At 43.5% G+C, this 25,268-nt stretch overlaps 1 protein-coding gene across 1 annotated transcript in view; it reads right to left on the reverse strand.

The window, feature by feature from the left end:
• DNAJC6 (DnaJ heat shock protein family (Hsp40) member C6) overlaps positions 1 to 25,268 on the reverse strand; it is a 121,791-nt gene that overhangs the window by 53,073 nt on the left and 43,450 nt on the right. The window contains exons 2-4 of the mRNA XM_044674765.1: positions 6,500 to 6,650; positions 3,731 to 3,780; positions 3,480 to 3,628 (exon numbers count right to left, since the gene is read on the reverse strand). Coding sequence (XP_044530700.1) covers positions 3,480 to 3,628; positions 3,731 to 3,780; positions 6,500 to 6,650 — 350 coding nt within the window. The remainder of the gene's footprint in view (positions 1 to 3,479; positions 3,629 to 3,730; positions 3,781 to 6,499; positions 6,651 to 25,268) is intronic.

Below are 25,268 nucleotides of genomic sequence, written 5' to 3' on the forward strand. Positions count from 1 at the left end.
GAGGAGAGGAGAGGAGGGGAGAGGAGAGGAGGGGAGAGGAGAGGAGAGGAGAGGGGAGAGGAGAGGAGGGGAGGGGAGGGGAGGGGAGGGGAGGGGAGAGGTAGAAGGAGCCTTACAGGCCTTCTGGTCCAACATCTTCATTTTACAGATGAGGACTTCAGGCACGCAGAAGCTAAAAGTCCACTTCAGTGTCACCCAGGTAGTCAGTAGAGCTGGAATTAAAATTGAAGTCCTACATGCGAAGCTTGAAGGGGTTTCCCAGGCTCCTTAGCCCAACCCTCTCATTTTACTGATGAGAAAACTGAGGAGCCAAGAGGTGACTGACTTATCCAAGGTCACACAGGTAGGAAATGGCACCCCTGGGACTAGAACCCCATCTCATTGCCTCTGATCCCTGCTCTTCAGCCCCACAGTTGCTCAGCTCAGGCCTGATCACTGCCAGCACCAAGGGTTTGTGCATTAACTTGTTCCCAAACGGTGCTACATCATTATTTCACGTGGACCCTGCCAGGCCATGTAGCCTTTTAGCATAATTAAATACTAATGAAAGCGTCCATTAAAAACGGACAGCAAGAGAAGTCATTGAGGGAAGCCATTTCTCACCAGCATATTAAGCATCTCTGAGTCCAGAGGAGGAGCCGAATGCCCCTCCGGCCCCCTCTAACGTTACATCTCTCCACAGTCCCGAGTGTGAACTACAGCCGCCCAGTCTGTCCTGGGTGTTCTTTCACTCCTGGGTTCCCCAGGCCCAGCACACCCTCTTCCCTCCACTCTCCCTGTGGAATCCCTCCCCCCCCATTTGTGAAAGGCCGACCCTAGGAGACACCCAGTGACTTTCCCATCATGGCAGAGCTGGAGACGAGACGTCCTCCATGTTGTGTAAAAGACGGCAGCCAGGACTCGGGTGTCCCAGTGAGGCTTTATCCAAACGTGGCGGCCAAGGCTATGGAATCTCAGAGTGTCGGTTCTGCCGTGGCCCCATGTTGGGGTCCAGGCCAGGGCTGGGCACTGGGAAGGAGAGGAGAAAGCTGGCCTCTCTCTTTCTCCAGAGGCTCAAATGTAGAATGAGAAGGACGACATACACACGGGAAGCCAGGAGAGACGGGACTGGGTCAAGTGCATCGAGAAGGTGGCGTGACACTGTTAAAAATAGCATCGGGGTGTCCTGCGGCCAGCATTTACTCAGCACCTGCTATGTGCCCGGCACTTCTTGGAGGAAACGGGGAGAATAAAGGCCACGAGGGGCTAATGGGCCGAGAGGACGGAGCATTGCGCTTAGAATAAAACTGGGTGACATCGGACGAGGCGACCCTGCTGATCTGGGGCCGCTGCTCCACGGCACAGAGACCCTGGCAGGAAAGGGCGGCAGGCGGGCAGCCGTCCGGCAGAAGTTGAGAGAGAGAGAGAGGACGGGACCCTCGAAATTTCCATGAAGATGGCATGATGCCGGGGACCCCCACGAAGCTGTCACATGTTCGATGGCGATGGGCATTACCCAAGACAAGGCTGAGCCCTCCGTCTCCCTCTCCTCTCCTCCCCGGAGGCATCCCCAGCTGTTTCGGTCTACACTGACCTCTGCCGCCACTAACACCACAGAGCACTTACAATAGGGGAGACGCCAGTCTCTTGGCCTTTAGTCGGGCCCACTCGACTGCTGCAGAAGATTTCGGGCATCTTCAGTTTAATCCAGTCCTACCATTGCACTGAGATGAATGAGAGCAAACAGATTCCCCACCACGATCTCGGTCGCTGGTGCCTTCCCTTCCTCCCCTCCCAGGACTTTGCATTAACTTTTGGGGGTCCACTTGTTTTCAGTTGTCTGACTCTTCATGACCCCATTTGGAGTTTTCTTGGCAAAAATGGAGTGGTTTGCCATTTCCTCCTCCAGCTCATTTGGTTGATGAAGAAACTGAGGCAGAGTGAAGTGACTTGTCCAGGGTCACACAGCTAGTAGGTGTCTGAGGCCAGAACTGAACTCAGGAAGAGGAGTCTTCTTGATTCCGGGCCCAGTCCTCTACCCACTGGGCCACCCAGCTTAAATACCTCAATATTAACTACTTTGTATACATTCGTATTTGTTTTCCGACTAATTTATTTTATCGATACTTGCTTATCTGTACTTGCAGGGATCTCGACAGAATGTAAGCTCTGGAGGAGCCGGCTTTGTTTCATTGTTCATCTTTGTATTCCTCCCGTCTCACAGGGCTTGACACAAAGTTGGAGCTTAATTCATGAATGTGGAGTGAAATTCCTGAGACTCGCAGCCATCGCTCTAAGAGAGCTTTAGTACGAAGCCTCGAATGTGGTCGAGAAAAAGGAATCCGGCTGACACATCCAACTGCTTCCTAGGACGCCCAACAGGTGGAAACGGCACGAATGCTCTCGGAAGAGGCACCCCTTTAGCCGTCGGAGGCGGCCCTCGACAAGAGGTCCAGCCGTTCGGGTTCATCAACCATACCCAGAAGGTCTTGATTTCCGTCTGGTGCCTAGCGAACACCTACGACCCAAAGCCGCTTCTCAATTTGACCCTCAAGCTCTTGTGAGGTAAGTTCTATTTTTATCCTTCCTTTGCAGGGGAGGAAACTGAGGCAGGGATAAGTGAATTGCCCAGGGTCACGCAGCTACTAAGTGGCTGAGCCGGAATCTGAACGCGGGTCTTTCTGTCTCCAAGCCAAGCGCTCTATCCACTATCCCAAGTGCCTACTATGTATATAACTCTAGGTGTTGGGGATACCAAAAAGAAAATAAAATAAACAGTCCTGCCTCCGAGGATCTGACAGTGAAGGAGGGAGGAGAAATCCTAAGTACATGCAAAAGAAATACAAAGGATTTTAAGGAGGAGAGAGAATAAAAGCACTGCCGAGGGCGACGGGCAGAAAAGGAGATTCCAGGAACGATGGGAGGCGGCACAACCTGAGGTGAGCCTTACAGAAGCCTTTCTCAAACTCTGTAGTGTCAGGACGCCTGGACGTGACTTGTTGAGATGAGGTTTACCTTCCGTCTTGGAGTCAATACTGTGTATTGGTTCCAAGGCAGAAGAGTGGTCAGGGTGGGCCATGGGGGTCAAGTGACTTGCCCAGGGTCACACAGCTGGGACGTGTCTTTGAGATGAATTCTTAAGACCCGTCAGTCCTTCAGTCCGCATAGAAGCTGACTGACCCATCCAGGACGAGAACCTCTAACATGGCGCTCGTTACCCCTGACCCACTCAGCGAACCCTCCGCAGAACATTTGTCAGCCTAAATTAAAAGGTGCAAACGTCACGCCAGCCACGCTCACAGATAATTCCTTCCTGCATATATTTTCACCCCAGGAACTGTTGGGGATCTCTGACAAACACCTAAGAAACGTTCAGTGCCCTAATTCCTCCCCCGTGGGCATTCTTCACGTCTTTTCTGCCCCCCGAAGAAAAGGCAGCCTCTCTCGAAAGAGCCCCTGAGCTGGATTCCAGCTGTGGCCCCGGCGCAGGCACCACTCACCCTGTTGTGAAACTTGGCACTGCGATACGACTTGGGCGACAGATTGAACACTGTGTAGTGGTCGGGATGCCGGGAATCCAAGAAGGTCCGAACGTCTTCTATTTGATTCCTGAATCCTAACTCAACTCCTTCCGCAGGAAAGGACATCACTAAGAAGGGAAGAAACGGAATTCTGATGACTAGAACCATCCAGCGCGAAGGGACTCGTCAAGGCTGTGTCCTTGTAGTCACGCGGGAGACGAGGAACTTACCGATGATTCTGGAGGTAATGTAGGAAATATCTAATTCTCCCTTCGTGTAACTAGAGACAAGAAACAGAAAGAGAGTCGTTAGTTAATAAGTGGCCGTCTGTAAATCCCTCCCACAAAAGAGCCATTGAAAATAATCTCAAGAGAACCGCTCGACTCCTTTCCAAAGACAGATGGATTTGGACCCTCCCTTGACCCATTGACCGCCAAAAGAATCATTCGGGTGTCAACATCAATGGACTAAGCAATCCATTTTTAGTCAAGCATTCTGCTTGGGACGTCCCCATTTCCCCTTTAGATGTCACTCCAGGAACACAAGACATTCCAGAACAGAGACCTGCTGCATTCTCATTAGGAGCAATGCTCCAGTCTCACCATCTGGACTGAAAGGACTCAAAATGGCGGGCCCAGAGACAGAGCAGGCTTTGGCTAGAAAAGTACTTAATCCTGCTGCCTTGGACTCTCCCCACCTAGATCCTTCCACATTACCTTACATGGGTGTACGTTATTACATGGTGGCAAAGGGCCACCTCTATTTCCATCCCTCACATTCAGAAGCATTTATTTCTGGTTCTCTCTCTCCAGTTAAGCTTAAAGCCTTTTTTGTGGGGAAGGACCAAGTCTTCAGCTTCCGGCAAAGCTACCCAAATCAATTCATCCACTTCCTAGCTGCGAATAGCCCTGGGCAAGTCATCCGTTTCTCAGGGATGCCATTTCCTCATCTCTAAAATGAAGTTCAGGAGCTCCAGCGGCCTCCAAGGTCCCCTCCCAGCCTGGCACGTTATAAGGATGGAGAACATTAATTCATTTGGCAAAGGGAACCGCCAGGTGAGGAAACTCATTCTACCCATCTGGGCCATCGCCTTCTCTGTAAAGTGTCCCCTTGGAGAGTGATTCTGGGTGGGTTGTTTTTTGTTTGTTTGTTTGTTTGTTTTTTGTTTGTTTGTTTGCTTGTTTGTTTGTTTGTTTGCTTGTTTGTTTGTTTGTTTGTTTGCTTGTTTGTTTGTTTGTTTGTTTGCTTGTTTGTTTTTTGTTTGGTTTTTTGTTTGTTTGTTTGTTTGTTTGTTTGTTTGCTTGTTTGTTTGTTTGTTTGTTTGTTTGTTTGTTTGTTTTTAAGCACTAACCAATTTGTAAGCCCTGGAAATTCAGAGAAAAAGCAAAACCAGTTCTTGCTCTCAAGAAACTTATAATATAAAATATATACCTTATAATGGTAGAAATAGCACAGACATAGCTAGCTATAGGCATGATATGGAAAGAGTAGAGAAGATACCCCTGGAGAGGCGGGCACTAGCAGGAAAGAACCAAGTATTGAGGCTGCACAGAGGAGGCAGAAGTGAACCCGTTGAGACTGCCGTGGCCTAATCCAAAACCTATTTCCTTCTGACTCTCCAGCTCTCTGCCATGGCCCATCCACTTTCTCCTAGAGGCAGCCCCACGGGATACTGTTTACTCTACTCTGACAATGGCTCCCCTTGATTTTGTTTGGGCGATTCCTCCTCGTGTGATGTGCCTGCTTGTCATGGATGTTCTCCATACTTTGGCCTTCCATTTCTACGCTCTTCCCCACCGAGATAGCGGCCCCTCTTCTGTAACGGATGATCATCTTTCTTCTTCCTTTCTCATTCCAAATCTAGCCTCTACCTCCTCCTAGTGAGGCCCACATCTGAAACTGCCTAATAAGCCTCAGCTTCTCGATTCCCTCAAGTTCCTCGTCACCAGAAACCTCTAATGGGACCCATCCAAACTCTCTTCCAAGTATGCAAATTGAGGATCTTTTTTAATTACCACCCTGACCACAAAGCACCTCGGATAGCTCTTGATAAAATCCTGGTCAATCTCTAAGTCAACCCAAAAGACAGCCATCCAAAGACTTATACTTTAAAACCAAAAGAACCCACTAAGCATCTAGCACAATGTCTTACACATAATAGCCTCTCTGTACATGACTGGTGAGCCATCACACAATAATTACAACTCATGGAGTGTTGGTCTTGGAATCGAGAAAACCAGGGATAAAATCCCACCGCGAGAATCTACTGGCTCGATGACCTTGGGCAAGTCACTTAATGACACTGAGCTTGTATTTCCTCATGTCTAAAATGAAGTTAGATTCACTGGCCTTCAAGTTCCCTTTCTAGCCAGGCATACAGTAGAGGACGATATATGGAACTCCCTGGTGAAGAACTGATTCTATTAATTTTAGTACTAATTAGTGCTAATACTAATTTACTAACCTTCGATGTAACTGGGAGTCTATGAGAGCTGTCTAAAGCACGTCTGTGCCAGAGGCAGCACTTAGAATGTTCTCTACCAATGTTTGCCTCTGATCCAAAACCACCTCCAAATGCCAAAGCCCCGACCTTCCAGGCTGTGCTGGAGGAGCTCCTGTCTGTTACTGCTCTAGAGAAAATGTCTCTGAAAATCATGAAGAGATGAAATGAGAGTGATGTCGCGAGGACCGACGCCAGTGGGGAGCCACAAGGATTCTGAGACGTGCGCTTGGAGAGAGCTGGCGGAGACACTGAAAGTGGAAATAACAGCCAGCACGTGACCGGCGGGACGTGAAGCTATTCTGCTGGCTCCCTCGTCCTGCTGGCCGTTAAAAACCTTGCCTTGACTCGGCAGCAAAGGCCCTTGGCCAGCCATCCCAGGTGATCATACTCTAAACACAGCTGTCTTGAAGCAAAACAAACTCAGGAGGGTTGTTTTGCTTACTGGCTTCACTACAGAGAAAGGTTTGTTTAAACACAGAGAGGCCAAGTGCCATACCTGGCAACAGACTGCATGACTTTGGAAGAAGTGTCTTTGATGGTGTCTTTGAGGTTGTCCTTTAGGTTGCTGAAGAGGCGTCCCGCGCCGCCTTTCACCATGTCGAGCAGACCTCCACCATAGTTCGATTCCATGTCGGGAGATGAAGCCCCTGGTGGAAGGAAAACATGAGATCAAATCAAAACAGAACTGAGTTACAATGAAAGCCAGACGTTCTGATTGGGATGTAGCCTTCCCCAGTCCAAAAACGACCTATTAGTCAATTATAGTCGACTCTGTAAGAAGCAAACCTACAGATAAGTCCTGCAATTGGAGGGTTTCCTGGCCTACTGAGGCACTTAGGTTCTCTTCCAATGCCAAACGATGGGCTCCTCTGCACTAGGTGCTGGAGATGGATGAATATAGTCAGATCATGGGGAAGTAGAAGGGACAGCATTGCTCCCCCACTGATCCCACCAAGCTGCTGACTTCCTTATCCTGGGAGTAATGACACAACCACCTCTTCTCTGGAACAGCAACCCCGACACCCATAGTCTGATTTCAATCAGTCCTAGCAAGAACTTCTCACTCTGATCCCTCGACCTTTTTTCTCCTCATTTTTCACCAGGTTATACTACTCTGGGACTTCTCTGGCTTCTCCACCACGCTCCTAGGAAGCTCCTTATTGGAAAAAACTCATCATCTTCCAAGATCACAGCAGCCGTAATATTCTACCTCAACCTCAGCCTCTGTCCCCTTGACTGGGAGCAAGGCCATGAATTCCAAAACCTTCATTTAAAAAGGGAAGCTCAGCTCAGACATCTTCTCATTCTTACTTGGCTGGACTACTCTGGAATGTCTCAGATTTCTCTATCTTGCCCCAAGCTTTTAGCCTCAGTTAGACTGTAAGTTCCTTGAGGGCAAGGATTCTCTCTCTGTCTCTCTGTATTCTCTGTCTCTGTCTCTGTCTCTGTCTCTCTCTCTCTCTCTCTCTTTCCCTGTCTCTCTGTCTCTGTCTCTGTCTCTCTCTGTCTCTGTCTCTCTGTCTCTGTCTCTGTCTCTGTCTGTCTGTCTGTCTGTCTGTCTGTCTGTCTCTCTCTCTCTCTTTGTCTCTCTCTCTCTCTTTCTTCCTCTGTCTGTCTGTCTGTCTAGGTGTGGCTTTCTGTCACTCTCTCTCCTCTCCTTCTCTCTCTCATTTCTATGTCCAGGAATAACTATAGTGCCAGGCATGTGTTAAATGCTTAAAAAATGTTTACTGACTGACAGACTGACTGCTACCTAATACTCCCCACTCAGTCCTATTCATTTATTGCTCTCTTCCATTGTTAGCACAGAAGGACATACTCATAAATCATGTCTGCTGCAAATCCTAGCCATTACCAGACTCAATAGGTGGTCATACCCAGGTTCACAGAGTCATCTTCCTCTCACAGCTCTGATTAAAATATCATAAAACCAGTGTGATAAAGTGCTAGATGATATAAATAGAATTAGACCAGTAGAGTGGAGAAAATGATACTGAGGTTTGCTCTCATGTGACATGGTGTATTTCTATAATTGTGTAAAAAAAAATTCCCAACTTGGAAGTCCAATTTTATCATCATTTTTAATATGGAATTGAATTGGGTGGGCAGGAGGGAAAAAAACTTTGAACTTGCTCATTTCCATCAAAAGTGACATTTCCAACTAGGACCATTTCTCCCTGCCCCCCCCCCCAACCATCCCTGCCCCCCATTCTCCTGCTCTAGCATTGTTCTGAGCGCTGACACCAGAATGGTGATCTAAGGTACTCTCCTCTTCTCTATTACATTCTGGAATAAAATTTTAAGGCACAGACCTATTAAAAGACATAAATATCTCCTAGTGATCTATAAATCAGATGCTTGCATCCCTCAAGCTGAACTTAGTTTAGATTAGAGCCTCACAGCCCTGCTGGATCTGAAATGGCTACCGGAGGCCATTTGTTATCTTGATACAGTAAAATTATAGAAAATGGATTCAGACACAGGATAATAGGAACATTATTGTATTTTGGAATAATGGTTTTTTTAAAGTGTTCCAGATCGGATCCATGAAAGGAAGTCACAAAAAGCTTAAAATGTATGTTTTAAGGCCCAGACAAGCAAAGGAACTAGATGGAGAAAATTCAAGATATAGCAAGACAAAGGTAAAAACTCTACTTTCAAGGATCAATAATACCAGTCTGCCTAAGAAAAGCTATGCCTAGCCTGATAGAGGCCACACTTTCAGGTAAATAAATTCACTTCCTAAATGCTATGACAAAGCTAAAACTAGAATTGGAAATGGTGCTAAGAATAGAGAATGATAAGTAGTCTTAACTTGATACAACCTCTGTTTGAGTTTGATTTAATAGAGGGAGATAAGGGTGATCAAAGAACCTGAAAAGGTAGCTCTCAAAAGAAGAAATACAACCTATCAACAACCAGTTGAAAAAAATGCTCTCAATGCTACCGATAAAAGAAATGCTGATTAAAACAACTTTGAGGTCCTTCCTTGCACAATCAGATTGGCAAAGATGAAAAAACAAAAAAGTGACAATTGTCGAATAGGATATTGGAGGACAGGCATACTGGCTTCTGTCCTTGAACTTCATCAGATCAGGTTAGTTGGCAGAGGATCCAGGCACGTTTGTGTTCAAAGTCAGAGTCACTGACTTTTCTTCACTGTGGATATTTAAGAGCTTCTAGTTTTTTTTCTCATTAACATTTTGTTTTTTAATGACCTTGAATGAATGCAGACATTTCGGTATACAAAGAAGACCCAATCTACAGGATCATAAATGAAATTGGCAGTTTCTATTATAGGCAGTTGGGAAAAGGAGGAATCTCGGCAAATGGCTTCCAACTGGTTGGGGTTTTTTTGAAGTATGAGATAAGGCTCTGGGCTGATCGGATAGAAGGGGGAGAGAGGACGCTGTGGGAAGCATGAAGAGGGGAAAAAAGGCTGGAATGACTATAATGGTGAGATGAATGGTGTATTAATTAGAGAAATATAAAAAAAGATTACCTTGCTAAAGTGAAGACCCAGATTATGTAACATACATTTGTAGTGGACCCGATCAGTGCAGCCATGGAGGTCTTACCTTCATCTAATCAACCAGAAGGCATGTCTTTGGTCCCCTTCTAGACAAAGAAGCAACCACTTAAGGCCAACCCCATTGGGGTATGGGGTGAGGGGAAGACTAATGGGGAAGGGAGAAGGGAGAAATAAGAGACAGAATCCTATCGGCTCTTCAAGTACTTCATTTGAAAACAAGGTGCTATTGAAGGAACTTGCTCAGCTGATATTCTCTTTGGTCAACCTTCCCCAGAGCCCCACTGCAAAAATCACCTAGACCTACTCCACAATGAGCACAGTAGCTTTGTGAATAACTCATGTAGGCCCTATACTAGCCCAAACTCTCCATTTACTAAATCTGTGCTCTGTCCATTGGTCAATCCAGCTGTTCTTAAGCAGCTCATTTCCCACCTGGCACTTAAGGGACACTAAAGCATCAAGGCAAAGCCATATCTACCTTTAGCCACTGCTGATTTTAAAATAAAACAGCCCACATTCAAGCCAGCAATATCTAAAAACATCAGCCCAAAGTCCATAAATTAGACATGATTTCATCTGTTCTTTGCAAGAGATGTTCCCTTCCATGCCTGAAATATGCTTTCCTCACCTCCACCTCTGGGTTTCTTTCTAAACACAGCTCACTCCCACCTTCTTTCCCAATTAACCTCACTCACAGCCAGTCTTCCCTTCTCTGATCACTTTCTAACTACTTTGTATAGATCTTATTTATACTCGTTTGTTCATAAATTGTCTCCTCAATTCGATGGTGAGCTTCCTGGGGCCAGAGACTACATTTACCTTAGCACTAAGCCTTTAACAAACCTTTGTTGAATAACTGCCATCCAGAGTGGTCAAAAAATAACCCCAAACTGGTGTAATATTAGAAAAGAATCCCAGTCTCAAGCTTGAGCTTTTAAAGTGGTGACTGGTGAAATTACTTTCCATCTTAATCCACCTTAGAAATTGTTCTTTCGCCAATGTACTTCTGATCTGGGCTTAACTAGATGAGGATGATTAAGCTGGGAAAAAGTTACTCGATTCCATTTCAAAAAGATTTCCTTGAGAGTCCTTACATCTATAGCACATCAATAGGCACCATACTATGAAACAAAGGAAAAGGGTGATGCTATTGCCCTTGACCTCATCCCACACACAAATATCCATCAATCAGGAAGCAATTATTCAGTACGTACTGTGGATTGGGCATTGTGCCTCAATGCCTGACCACTCAGACAATGCATGAAAATAACATGCAAGGACAAATATATTGGGGAAGAGGGACAAAAACTACATTAAAAATTGATTGATGATATAGGAATAATTCTTTCCAAATAGAATTTCTAGAGTTGGAAGGAACATCAGCCTAATCTGGATTTTCAAAGAGCATTGGCCTTGAAGAAGGGAGGTACATATAAAGAGATGTTTGATCTTTTTGTAGTGGTAAAGAATTAGAAACTTGGGGGCATCCATCAATTGGGGGACTTCTGAACAAGTTGTAGTATATGGGTGCAATGGAATACCATTGAGACATAAGGAATGATGAAAAGGATGAGTTCATAAAAACCTGAAGGAACTTATATGAACTGTTACAAAGTGACTTAAACAGAACCAGAAGAATAGTATACTGAGTAACAGAAATATTGTAGGATGATCAACTGTGAAGGATTAAACTATTATCAGCAAAACAAGGTTCCAAGACAACCCCAGGGGATTTATGATTTTTTTAAAAATGCTCTCCACAGCCAAAGAAGGAACTGTTAGAATCTGATTGCAGATGAAGGCACACCATCTTTCACTTTATCTCCCTCACGATTTTTTATTGTGTGTGATATGTGTCTTCAGTCACATGGGGACTATGGAAATGGGGAATATGGCATGGGGAAAATAGGCATGGGGAATATGGAAATATGAATTGCAGTAAAGCACTGGTATAACCTATATCAGACTATTTATCATCTCAGTGAGGCCTGGGAGATGGAGAGAGGGAGAGGATCTGAACCTCAGATTCTGAAATGTGAGAATGTCAGAAAACAATTGTCAAAATTTTTTTCTATGTATAATTGAAAAAATAAAATTTCATAAGAAGTACAGTGAAAAGAGCTCTGACACTAGAAGAAGACCTGGGTTCAAATCTAGTCTTTGACACTACATCGGTGATGTCAGATACTTCTGATGACTTGACCTATTAGGGTACCAGTTTTCTCATTTGTAAAATAAGAGTGTTTAACTAGATGGTATTTGAGGTTTCTTTTAACTCTAAATTTGACTTATAACTTATGTACCTGCAAAAAGTGATTCAGTTTTTGCTTGGGGCTGGTTGTTCCAGCCCCCTTTAAGACAGTTTTCATCCTTAAAAAGACTTTAAGACAGCTCTCATCTTTTCCTTAAATCAATGCTCGATCCATCTCAACTACTTCCATTCAGTGCTTCTGACTCTGGGCACTGTCAGAGGATAAGAACTTCCCCCAGGGGATAGTTAGTTTGCTCAGTGGATTGAGATCCAAGCCTAGAGTCAGAATGTCCAGGGTTCAAATCTAGTCTCAGACATTTCTTAGCTATGTGACCCTGGACAAGTCACTAAACCCCAGTTGTTTAGCCCTTATCATTCTTCTCCCATGGAACCAATATTGATTCTAAGATAGAAGGTCAGGGTTTTTTAAAGGAAAAAGAAAATGGGTTAGAGGGGCACTTCAAAAAAATGAATATTAATAAATGTTTGAAAAAAATCCATTAAACAGAGTATTTGAAACATTAAAAAAAAAAAAAACCCTTGCCATCTGTCTTACAATCAATACTAAGTATTGGTCCCAAGGAAGAAGAGCAGTATGGGTTAAGCAACTGAAGTTTAGTGACTTGCCCAGGGTCACACAGCTAGGAAATGTCTCTAGTCTGTTTTCTAAATGATAGCTCTTCGAACACTTGAAAACGTCAAGTTCTATCACCCCAAGTCTTCTCTAAAACAAATATTCCTAGTTTCTTCACTAGATCGTTAGCTTCCATGACCTTAAAGGTGTTTCATAATCCTAATTGCCCTCCTCCAGATAGTCTTCAGGTTCTCTATGACTTTCCTAAAATGTGGCATTCTCCATAGAAACAGTCTAAGCCAAGTGGCTCTAAGTGTTTTACTTTCCTTTGACTTAACATCCACTAACCTCTGGGCTCCGTCGTCCCAGACTTAATACGGCGTGTGTTCACACAATCATTTTTTTCATTCGGCCTACGGAAAATAATTAAGCACTGCTGACAAGCCCCCAGTAAGCATCCTGAGCCTCTTCTCCATTTAATAACTAGAGGAGGGCCAAGAGCTTTCCAGGAATATTGCTCAATACCTTCCCGTACTTCAGGGACCCATGACATGGTTTTGTGACAATACCAAATGAGGCTCAACTCTGATGTAATTACCTAAGAGGATAGATGATGGAAAATACCTGGAAGAAATGAGAGCAGGTGACTTTTTATAGCACGAGCAGAAGCCGTACCAAAATATCTGTTATCTCCAGGGGGTAATTCTTCCCCCATCTCCTCCGCCCCCAAAGAAACAGATCCACGGGGCACCATATTGACTCATACACCACTTGTCACGGTGAGTTATAGCTACATAGCTCTCAAGACACACCAGTTTGGGGGATGATTAATGAACTGAACTTGGGCAAAACAAAAAAGTCAGGCTTATTAATATTCGTACCATTTCTAGGCTATTTTCCCTTTTTCTTTTTAAAGCGAGGTGATTACGAGCCTTCTCTTCCTATATGGTACTAAAGACGATGTGGATGGGTTCGAGACCAGAATTGCTCATCGGGCCATACATTTAAACCAAAGTCCTCTAATGCTTTCTTATCTAAGGAATAAAAGATGGCAGAGATGAAAACTAGCATTTCAGGGCGGAAGGCATAGTCCTAAATGATTACGTACTGTCCTCGATCTTTACACTTTCCAAAAATTAGAAAATTGATTTATAATAAGCTGTTAGGATAAATTAGCTTGTTTTCAGATGAAGTGAGATATAAAGCACTTTGCAGACTTTAAAATGCTTAAGTAAATACTAGTTCTATCGTTGTTATACTCCAGGGGCAATATAATAGCCCCTGAGATCTATGTGGCTCTCTACTCTGCACCTTTCGTCATTTTACATGAAATGTTATGAGTTCAATCACAATTGCTCTGAGCCCCCAGTCAGGAAAATTACTAACATTTAGGAAGAAATTGGGCTCGCTGTCTACATTTACATTTATACCTCTCTCGTGTTATTCCCTGGCCACTCTGTGACAGGCGAAATTCAGTTACTAGAAATGTTTGGGAAATGAAATCATATTATATTTTAATGTTTGTGCGCAGACAGGCACCAGCAAGGGATTTTAAGGAAAGAACAAAACTTTTCTCAGGACTCGTAGTCAGGCTGGTACTAGTAGCCATTACTTCACATTCTGATTCTGTTGAAGAAAGTAGGGAGAACCATCAGACCATGTAGGTAAGACCTAAATAGCATCCTTTATGAACATGAAATGGAGGGGGTGAATAGATTTAAGGGAGGAGATCTGGTAGATAAGAGCACCTGAAGAATTATAGGATGGAGGTTTGCTCTATTGTACAGGAGGCAGCAACAAAAGAATTCCAGAGAAAAAGAAGAGAAAGAAAGCTAAATGGCCATCTAATAAGGCTTTGCAAATAGCTGCGGAAAGAAGGGAAAAGAAAAAGATAAATATACACCAAACTGAATGCAGAATTCCAGAGAATAGCAAAGAAAGATAAGAAGGTTTTCTTAAACGAGCAAGCAAAGAAATAGAAGAAAACAATGGAATGGGAAGGACGAGAGATTTCTTCAAGAAAATCAGAGCTACCAAGAGAATATTTCATGCTAAAAATGGGCATAATAAAAGACAAAAATGGTAGGGATTTAACAGAAGTAGAAGAGATTAAGAAGAGGTGGCAAGAATACACCATAAAAGAACCATAAAAGAAAGATTTTGACAGCGCTGATAACCACAATGGCACGGTTACCGATCTAGAGCTGGACATCCTGGAAAATAAGTCAGATGGGCCCTAGGAAGCATTGCTAACAATAAGACCAGCGGAGGTGATAGGATTCCAGATAATTATCTAAAATCCAAAATGCTGTGAAAGTGCTGGACTCAATATGCCTGCAAATCTGGAAAATTCAACAGTGGCCACTGGATTGGAAAAGATCAGGTTACTTCCCAATCCTAAGGAAGAACAATTACAAAGAATGTTCAAATTACCAAACAATTACACTCATTTCACATGCTTGAAAATGTTGTGCTTAAGATTCTGCAAGCTAAGCTTCAGTAATCTGTGAACTGAGAATCACCAGAAGCACAGGCTGGTTTTTAAAGAGACAAAAGAACTGGAAACCAAATTGCCAGCATTCACTGGATGGTGGAGAAAGCGAGGAAGTTCCAGAAAAACATCCACTTTTGCTTCATTGACTACACTAAAGCTTCTGACTGTGTGGATCACAACAAAATATGGCAAGTCCTCAAAGAGATGAGAATACCAGATCGTCTTATTGGATTCCTCAGGAACCTGTATGTGGGTCAAGATGCAACAATTAAAACCAAACATGGAACAACTGGTTGGTTTAAAATTGGGAAAGGAGGGGGCAGCTGGGTAGCTCAGTGAATTGAGAGCCAGACCTAGAGACGGGAGGTCCTGGGTTCAAATCCAGCCTCAGACACTTCCCAGCTGTGTGACCCTGGGCAAGTCACTTGACCCCCATGGCCCACCCTTACCACTCTTCCACCAAGGAGCCAATACACAGAAGTTAAGGGTTTAAAAAAAATAATAATATAGACCATTCATTGAAGTACAATTCCTGAAGCTGAAGCTTCAACTCCTCTGGCCACATAATGAGAATATAGGACTTAATGGAAGTAGAGCTTGATGCTGGGAAGGATTGAATGCAAAAGGAGAGGAGGACGGCAAGGATGAGATGGTTAGATGTTGCCATGGAAGCAACGACTGTGCGCTCGGACAGACTTCGGGAGAGAGTGGAGGAATGAAGAGCCTGGTGTGCTACGTCCGTGTGTCACGAAGATTTGGACGTGACTGAACAATGGAACAAGAACACATTCCACTGTGGTGGTGGCTGCCTCGTGGCTCTCCCCAGAACATGTTCCCACCTAACAAAGTGATGACTTCTAAGTGGGCAAGAAAATCAGTGGAACTCCATCCTTTCAAGTTCACGTGGGAATCGTATCTGGAAATCACATGAAAAATATCGATTGGCTTTGGATGTTCGAAGCAGGACAGGGTGACGTGGGCCTGTGAAGAAATAGTTCCTCGTCTCAAAGGAGGAACTTCAAACCTTACAGTGAAGGAAATGGAGGACCCCCGTGCCCAAGTCCCTAACTAGCAAATCGTGTATTTTATGCGATGGGCAAGGAACATAAGACGGATTGGGGAAGGCAGGCAGAAAGGAGGCGCTATGAGGAGTCGAAGCAGGGAGGGGCAGGGAAGGGCTTCATTGTTCTGAATGATGATTCTTTTTATTAGATCATCTCTCAGTTGTTTCTACATGGCAAAAAGAACGAGTATGTGAATCGCTGCTCTTGCTCTGGGGCAAAGCCCAGTTCTATCACCTCAGTTTTGACTCTGACTCTTTTTTCACACACCATGAAATCTTGATTCTCAAGAGCCTAAAAAAGGGGAAATGAAGTGGAATAAATCCAAAGCAGATGAGCGCTTGTATGGATAGGTTGCAGAAGAGTATATGCCCAGAGATACCTACATGCATACATATATCTATATCTATATCTATGTCTATATCTATATCTATATCTATCTAATTGTTCAATTCGCAGAAATCTGAGAATAAAAGAATGGTCACTTTATTCTCAAATTTTGTGACTCAAACAATTAACCAATTAACGAACAAACCAATTGGCCAAAATACCTAGAAGTGGTTATTCCATCTCTACTCTGTTGAAGGCACTATGCTGGACGATGGAGAGAGCAAGCATGAAACTGTCCTTGCTTGTAAAGAGCTCACATCCTAAAGGAAGAATGTGAAGTGCGGCTCCTCAATATCATCCATTCCCATGACGGGAGGTAGGCTGCGCCGAAACATGTTTCCCCTAAGAAGTGGTGAATCATGCCAAAATCCTCACAGAAAAGAAATACATCTCCCCATCTCTCCCTTCGCTTGGTCATCTTTTTCCAGTGGGGGGAGTGAGAAGAAATAGATTATTTCTGTCAATTTAAAAAATGAAATTTTATTTTAGAGAAAGAACTCTACCACGTTCCCAATGAATGGTTCTCCAATGTTTCCTTGAAGCCTTCCAACGAACTTCACTACCTTTTTTTTTTTTTTTAAACCCTTAACTTCTGTGTATTGACTTTATAGGTGGAAGATTGGTAAGGGTAGGCAATGGGGGTCAAGTGACTTGCCCAGGGTCATACAGCTGGGAAGTGTCTTGAGGCCGGATTTGAACCTAGGACCTCCCGTCTCTAGGCCTGGCTCTCAATCCACTGAGCTACCCAGCTGCCCACTTCACTACCTTTTGAGAACACCCTTTCCACACTGGGAAGGACTGGAAGAATTGTTAAAGGGGGGCTCCTTGCCTCAAGCTGAAATCTGTTTGTCCATAACTTTTCCCCTTGGTTCCTAGTTCTCTTCTCTGGATCCTGCAGAAAGAAATCAAACTGCACTTCCATCGGTGCCTTACTCCAAGGCATTATCTGAGATATTAAGCAGTACTGGGTCAAGGATAGATCCATGGGGTGCTCCACTAGAGACCTCCTACCAACTTGGCATCAAGCCATTCATGACTGCTGTTTGGTTTTAGTCCCTCAATTCCAAATATGCTTCTTTATCCTTTTGCCTAGCTCACTTCTTTTCAATTTCCAACCAAGAATAACATGCTTTGCTAAAGTCTAAATAAATTACCTATCTGGAACATTCCTTTAAACTATTTAACTCTGTCAAAGAATAAAATGAGGTTCGCCTGGCATGACCTGTTCTTGTGGAAGCCACGCTGAGTCTTTTTGCTTACTGTTTCAATTTAGTTCAGGCAAACAAGCACTTTTTGGGGTGGGGTTCAGGTTGCAACCAGAGCTTAGGCTCACCATTGCCTGGATATTTTTTTCTTTTAAATTTTACTTTTATTGTCATGCAAAACCCACTTCTATATTGGTCGTTGTCGTAAGAGCACCCAAAATAAAGCCATAAATACGCTGATGGGAAAGAAGACTCCAGCAGTTCTTTCTGTGGAGGTGAAGAGCCTTCTCTGTCATGAGTCTTTTGGGATTGTCCCAGATCAGTGCATTGCTGAGAGCAGCCAAGTTTCCACAGATAATCATCATCCAATATTGTTATTATGTACAATGTTTTCCGGGTTCTGCATATTTTGCTCTGCATCATTTCCTGCAGATATTTCAAGCTTATCTTGCTTATCATTTCTTATAGCATTTTTAAGCACCTACTATGTGCCAAGCACTGGGGAAATACAAAGACAAAAATATAAATATTGCTATTTAAAGAGTTTACATTCTAGTAAGGGAGAGATTATTGTTGTTCAGTCATGTCCAACTCTTTGCGATCCCGTTTGGGTTTTTCTTGGTAAAGATATGAGTGGTTTGCCATTTCTTCTTCCAGCTCATTTTACAAATAAGGAAATGAGGCAAACAGGATTCAATGACTTACCCAGGGTCACTCTGAAACCGGATTTGAACTCGGATCTTCCTGTCTCCAGACCCACCACTTTATCTTAGCTACCCAATTAAAGGAGGAAGCACATGTACAAATAAGTGCTAATCCACCTATCTATCATGGAGCATTTATTAAGTACCTGTATGCCAGACCACTGTGCTACTGAGGATTCTACCATCCTGTGGCACTAAGGATGCAAGGACAAAATGAAACGTTCCTGCCTTGAAGGCGCTTATGTTCTACTTCTTTCTTTTGTAGACTTTCACTGGCATTTACTTTAATAAAATAGCCTAGAATATTTCCAGGAATTCATGTCAAGCTCACAGGACTATAGTTGACAGACTCTACTCTCTTCCTTTGGAAAATGGGGATATTTGTCCTTCTTTGGTCCCACGGCAAATCTCCTATTATCAGCACCTTTCAAAAGGGAATTAACAGTGGCTGAGCAATATCAGCCAGTTCTTTTAGTATTCTTGGATGTAGGTCTTCTGGTCTGGTGACTTAAACTCAGTAAGGGCAGCTGGGTGCTGGGTTACTATCTCCCTACTTATCTTGAGTGTCAACTCTCTATTAGCCATTTTTGTTCTGACTTTTCAGGTATAAATAGTATCTCCTTGGCAGAAAAAAAAAGAGAAATACAACAGGGGCTTAGTTCTGCCTTTTTTCTCTCATCTGGTATTGGAGACAACCCTAAGCAGTGATGGTGATACTCCACCTCCCACTCCCCAATCATAATGAGAAATGGAGGAATTCTCATCCTTTGCTTTCTTTACCAGGCTCACCTCTCTCAGATCTTAGTGGTGATTAAGTTATTTCAGCGGTGTCCAACTCTTTGTGACACCCTTTGGGGTTTTCTAGGCAGATCCTGGAGTTATTTGCCATTTATTCTCTAGCCCATTTTACAGATGAAGAAAATGAGGCAAAATATGCTTAAATGACTTGTCCAGGGTCCCACAACTAGGAAATGTCTGAGGCTGAATTTGAACTCGGGTCTTCCTGACTCCAAGTTCAACCTTCTATCCACTGTGCCACCTGATCTTTAGCATTCCCCAGATGGCTCTCCCTGAGTCAATACCATGCTTTTATAATTCATCTTTTTCCCATGCTCTTGGCTTATCTACGTGCCTTTCACACATCTCTATTGGCTGATGAATTCCTGTGCACTCACATCATTTTCTTAAGGATAAAGCTTTTCCTTTTCCCTTCATTTCTTTGTACTTTCAGAATTTCATTCTTAGGGGCTCCTTTAACTCACCTGGTTTTCCCTTTAGAAAAAAAAACAGCCTGGTATGGTGTATAAAACACTGGACTAGGCATCCAGAAGACTTGGGTTCAAGTCATGCCTCAGACATTTCCTGGCTGTCTAGCCCTGGGAAAATCATTTAACTTCTGTATTCCTCAGTTTCCTCGTCTGTAAAATAAGGAACTTTGACTCAGCCACTAATGTCCACTCCAGATCTAAATCTATTAGGCTAGCAATTATAGCTTCTAGGATCCTACCTCTGTCCTTCCTCTGAGCAGCTGGGATGACTCATCCTCTTCCTCCTTTACTATCTTCTATTGAATCTGCATATAATTACACACAGAGAGATTATCTCTATTGGTAAAATGGAAGCTCCTTGAGGAGTGGCTGCAGCATTCTTGGTATTTGCATCCCCAAAGTCTGGCTCATGGAATCTGATAGATGTTTATCATTTGATAGGAAGGAAAGAAGGAAGGAAGGAAGGAAGGAAGGAAGGAAGGATGAAGGGATATTGTCTCATTTGATTGATTCTAAATAATAATTACTTGGTCATGACAGAAAGACAAATATTTTGTACTATTTTCAGCAGTGACATTCTCATTGTTCTCCATATCTTTTAGAAACAAACTCTCCAGCCCTTCACCATTATTGTAAGTAGGTCTGATTTTACAATGTGAACAGAATGAGGAGAGCTAAGGGGAAAGCCCTGGGGAACTCCACTGGGGACTTGCCTCCCAGTCATCTATGAATCACCATTCAGAGGCTAGTACGTGCCATCCTTCTGCTCTTATCTCCTATCTCTTCACGAAGAAAGAATGGCAGACTGTGGCAAATGCCTTGCTGACACCCAGGTATACTATTGCTCATGGCATTATTTTCCTCTCTCAGTTGAGTAACCCTGTCAAAAAAGGAAAAGCAGTTAGTCTGGCAAGATTTGTTCTGAACAAGGCCATGCTGACACACAGCAATTGCCACTTGCTTCCAGAGGCTAAAAGCCCATCACTTGAATGTGTCGTACAAACCTGGCCCTGGAGCAAAGCTGAGAAAACACCCCCCATCCCTTGTTTGGCAGAGGTGAGGGACTATGTGTGGGGACTGTCACATATACTGCCAGACATGACCGATGTGTTGGTGGTTCTGCCGAATGACTTTTTTCTTCTCTTTCTTGGTGAATCTTTGTAACAAAGAAAGGCTCATTCGGCAGGAAAAGAGAACAGATCTATCCAGAAATGAAGATGATGCTAAAACAAAATCATAAATCTGATGTATGCTAGATGCTTCCAGGAATTATAATCAAGTTCCCAAACCGAATGATCCCAAGAATGATCCTTTTCCCCCTTTTGAAATCCTGATAACATCTGGCTGCTTCCAGGTCTTCGGGCTCTTGCTCCATAGGATTTCTGCAAGGTTCTCAGTTGGTGATTCACATCTTTCAAGCTCTTTCTGGGCCCTGGGATGTAGCTTGTTAGGGCTCATGAGAGCAGCTGGATGTTCTCTTTTACCAAGTTGTCATTTATCTTGACTTTTCCCTTGCACTCCTATTTTAATAGATTTCCCCTGAATGTGATTTTTCTAGATACAAATCAGCTACTGCTCTAAGGGCACATTCGTGACTTTAACAAAAATCCAAGAAAAGGGGGCAGCTAGGTGACTCGGTAGATTAAGAGCCAGACCTAGAGATGAGAGATCCTGGGTTCAAATTTCTAACTGTGTGACCCTGGGCAAGTCACTTAACTCCCATTGCATAGTCCTTACAACTCTTCTGCCCTGGGTCCAATGCACAGTATTAATTCTAAGGCAGAAGGCAAGGATTTTTTTTTAATTCAGTTAATGTCATTGGCCTACATTTTTAAGACCTATCTTCTTCCTATTTTTGAAAATCAAGAAAACACTGGACATTCCCCACTCGGTGTGCTCCCTCTCCTGCTAGCCATGGACTCTCAAACGATCCTGACAATGCCTTAGTAATCACATCTGCCAGTTCCTACATGACCAAGAGTGTGGCGGTTCATTGGAGTCAAGTGACTTGACTTCACGGAGGGCCACAATAGGTTCTCTCTTACACTCTCCTGATCTATCACAAAAATCAACTCCCAGGAAAATTGGTTGAAGGAACTGAGGATATGTAGGAGGAACTGGAGGAAAGAAGCCTGCGGTGGGGAACTTATCAGTCTTTAAACAGCTGAAAGACTATAGTGTGGAAGACAGATTAGACTCTTTGTTCCCAAGGGCAAGCCAGGAGCAATGAGTGGAAGTTGCAATCAGTCAATCAACAAGCACTTATTAATCACCTACTGTACACCTAGTGCAGTACCAAGTACTGGAGAATCAAGGAAAGGCGCACAAAGTGCCTGCTCTCAAAAGGCTCACGGTCTAAATGGACAGAAATGGTCATTATGTACAAACAGGACATGCCAAGGATCCATTGGAGATAACTCTAGCTGGTAAGGGTCCTCCCTTGTTAGAGTGCTTCGAGCTGGGGCTGGGGGACCACCTGGTAAGCCCATGGTTGTAGGGTTCTCCTTAAGGCACGGGTTGGATGAGATGGCTCCTAAGGTCCCCCAGCTCTGTGCTGGCCATTCCATGAGAGAATAGAATTTCACATAATTCAATAAGTAAAGGTATTGAGTGAGAGAGAAGAGGGTAATGAGAGCTCAGCAAGAAAGTCTCATGTTCAGACTGAGAGAGACGAGCTAATAAAGTACCCACGAGGAGCTTTTAAAAGATTAAAATCATAAAAGGAGTGAAATGAATATAAAACTGGAAAAATGGCTCTAAGAAAAAGGAGGCTGGAGATCACGACTCCACATCCCTGGAACCTTCTATTAAAGACCCTTCCCGGGCTGGAGAAGGAAATGGCAAACCACTCCAGTATCTTTGTGAAGAAAATTCCAAATGGGGTCATAAAGAGCTGGACATGACTGAAGAACAACAACAAACCCCAGAGGCAGTGAGGTGGCTCAGTGGATAGAGCATTTGGTCTGAAGATGGGAGGTTCTAGATTCAACTCTGGCCTCAGACCTTTCCTAGCTGTGTGACCTTGGACAAGTCCCTGAACCCCTATTGCCTAGCCCTTACCACTCTTCTGCCTTATATTTCTTATACTTCTGCCAATACTAAGATGAAAGATATGAGTTGTTTTGTTTTTAAGACTCCTCTTAAAGCCAACAGGGTCAGCTAGCAATTGGAAAATACAATGGGCCACTGTCAAAATCAATTCAACAAGCAATTATTAATTATCTAATATGGATAAGCAAGAACCTAAGGAACTTTGCTCAGTGCTGGAGACTCCAAAATGACCCCGTCAATATGCCTGCCTTCAAGGAGCTTACAGTCTAACGGCAGGAATCATAATAGTGGTATTAGTAGTGAGGAGCTGGGGCCAAGGGGATAGAAAGCTGGCCTTGGAGTCAGGATGATCTGGATTCAAGTCCTGCCATGGACACATTCTGGCTGTGTGACCTTGGGAAAGCCATTGAACCTCTTAGTGACCTAGCTCACCCTCTACGACTATAAGTTGCAAAGCAAGTGCTAATCTACACTGGTAGAGGAAGTATCTTCATTATGAGTTCTCAATGCTGATGAAATTGGGTTCGGTCCCCCTGCTTTCCCCCTTCTTCCAAAAAAAAGGAGCAGCAACCATGAGGTGGTAGTAGAGACAATGATGGTGGTGGTGATGGTGATGGCAATGATGGAAGTGCTAATAATGGTGGTAGTGATGGTGTAATGATGATGATGGTAATCATGATAGTGAGGAGAGTAATGGTAAGGGTGATGGTGATGGTATTGGTTGTGGTAATGATGATGATGAAGGCAGTAGTGATGGCAATGGTGATGATGGTAACGGTAATGATGGTGGTGGTGACAATGGTGGTGGTGGCTGACATGTACACCATGCTATGGGTTTTGCAACATGTTTTCCAAATATTGTCTTATTTGATCCTTACAACAATACTATGAGACAAGTATTTTGTTCCCCATTTTCTTGATGAGAAAACTAAGGCTCAGAGGCACTGCCTGATGTGCCCAGGGTCACATAACTAGTGAGTTTCTGTAGAGCAATTTCTAGCCTGGCTTTCATCACTCTAAGTTAAGTCACTAAGTGAGACATTCCTAGCCCCATGGCTTGTAAGTGTGAGAAGCATGATTCAGATCCAGGTCTCTCTTAACTCCATACCCAGCATACTTTGCACTGCATTGCATGATTTCTCATGCCATTTACATGCCGACACACAAATAATGATACAAAAAGGCATCATGTGGGAAGGACAAAGGAGAGAGTGATACAAGTGCTAAGGGAGAATTTGAGAGAAAGACACCTATTGGGGGCAGGGGATGGGGCAGGACATCAGGAAAGGCTTCATGGAAGAAGTACTTGTGCTGAGTTTTGAAGGAAAATAAGAATCTCAACAGGAGAGTGATGAAGCAGGACATTCCAAGAATGATTAGATCAGGAAACAGCTGGTCATCTGATCTGGCTAGGACAGGAATGATGGGAAGGGCAGTTAATATATGAGACAAGGCTGGAAAGTTGGTTTTAGGCAGATTGTACAGGGCTTCAACACTGAGCAAAGGAGTTTATATTCTCTCTTAAATAAAGAGGGAACCATTGAAAGTTGTAGACAGGACAGATCTTTGGGAAAGGAAAGATTTCAAGACCAAACAAGAGTTAGGAAAAAGTACAAAATGTAAAATAAATAATTTGATTACATTAAATTAAAAAGGTTTTGCACAAACAAAACCAATGCAACCAAAATTAAAAGGGAAGCAACAAATTGGGGAAAAATCTTTATAACAAAAACCTCTGACAAAGGTCTAATTACTCAAATATATGAGGAGCTAAATCAATTGTACAAAAAAATCAAGCCATTCCCCAATTGATAAATGAGCAACAAACATGAATAGACAATTCTCAGATAAAGAAATCAAAACTATCAAGAAGCACATGAAAAAATGTTCTAAATCTCTTATAATCAGAGAAATGCAAAATCAAACAACTCTGAGGTACCACCTCACACCAAGCAGATTGGCTAACATGACAGCAAATGAAAGTAATACTTGTTGGAGGGGTTGGGGCAAAATGCATTGCTGGTGGAGTTGTGAATTGATCCAATCATTCTGGAAGGCACTTTGGAACTATGCCCAAAGGGCTTTAAAACATTATCTGCCTTTTGATCCAGCCATAGCACTGCTTGGATCATACCCCAAAGAGATCATAAGGAAAAAGACTTGTACAAAAATATTTATAGCTGTGCTCTTTGTAGTGGCAAATAACTGGAAAATGAGGGGATGTCCTTCAATCAGGGAGTGGCTAAACAAATTGTGGTATCTGCTGGTGATGGAATACTATTGTGCTCAAAGGAATAATAAACTGGAGGAATTCCATGTGAACTGGAAAGAGCTCCAGGAACTGATGCAGAGTGAAAGGAGCAGAACCAGGAGAAAATCATACACAGAGGCTGATACATTGTAGCACAATCGAATGTAACTGACTTCTCTACTAGCAGCAATGCAATGATACAGAACAATTCTGAGGGACCTATGGGAAAGAACACTATTCACATTCAGAGAAAGAACTGTGGGAGTAGAAACACAGAAGAAAAACAACTGCTTAATCACATGGGACAATGGAGATATGATTGGAGATGTAGACTCTAGACAACCACCGTAGTGCAAATATTAATAATATGGAAATGGAACTTCCTCAATGACACATGTAAAACACAGTGGGATTGCATGTTGGCTATGGGAGGGAGTGGGAGGAGGGGAGAGAGAGAGAGAGAGAGAGAGAGAGAGAGAGAGAG

The sequence above is a fragment of the Gracilinanus agilis genome, chromosome 4 (assembly GCF_016433145.1).
Source record: "Gracilinanus agilis isolate LMUSP501 chromosome 4, AgileGrace, whole genome shotgun sequence".
In the NCBI taxonomy this organism is placed as follows: domain Eukaryota; kingdom Metazoa; phylum Chordata; class Mammalia; order Didelphimorphia; family Didelphidae; genus Gracilinanus; species Gracilinanus agilis.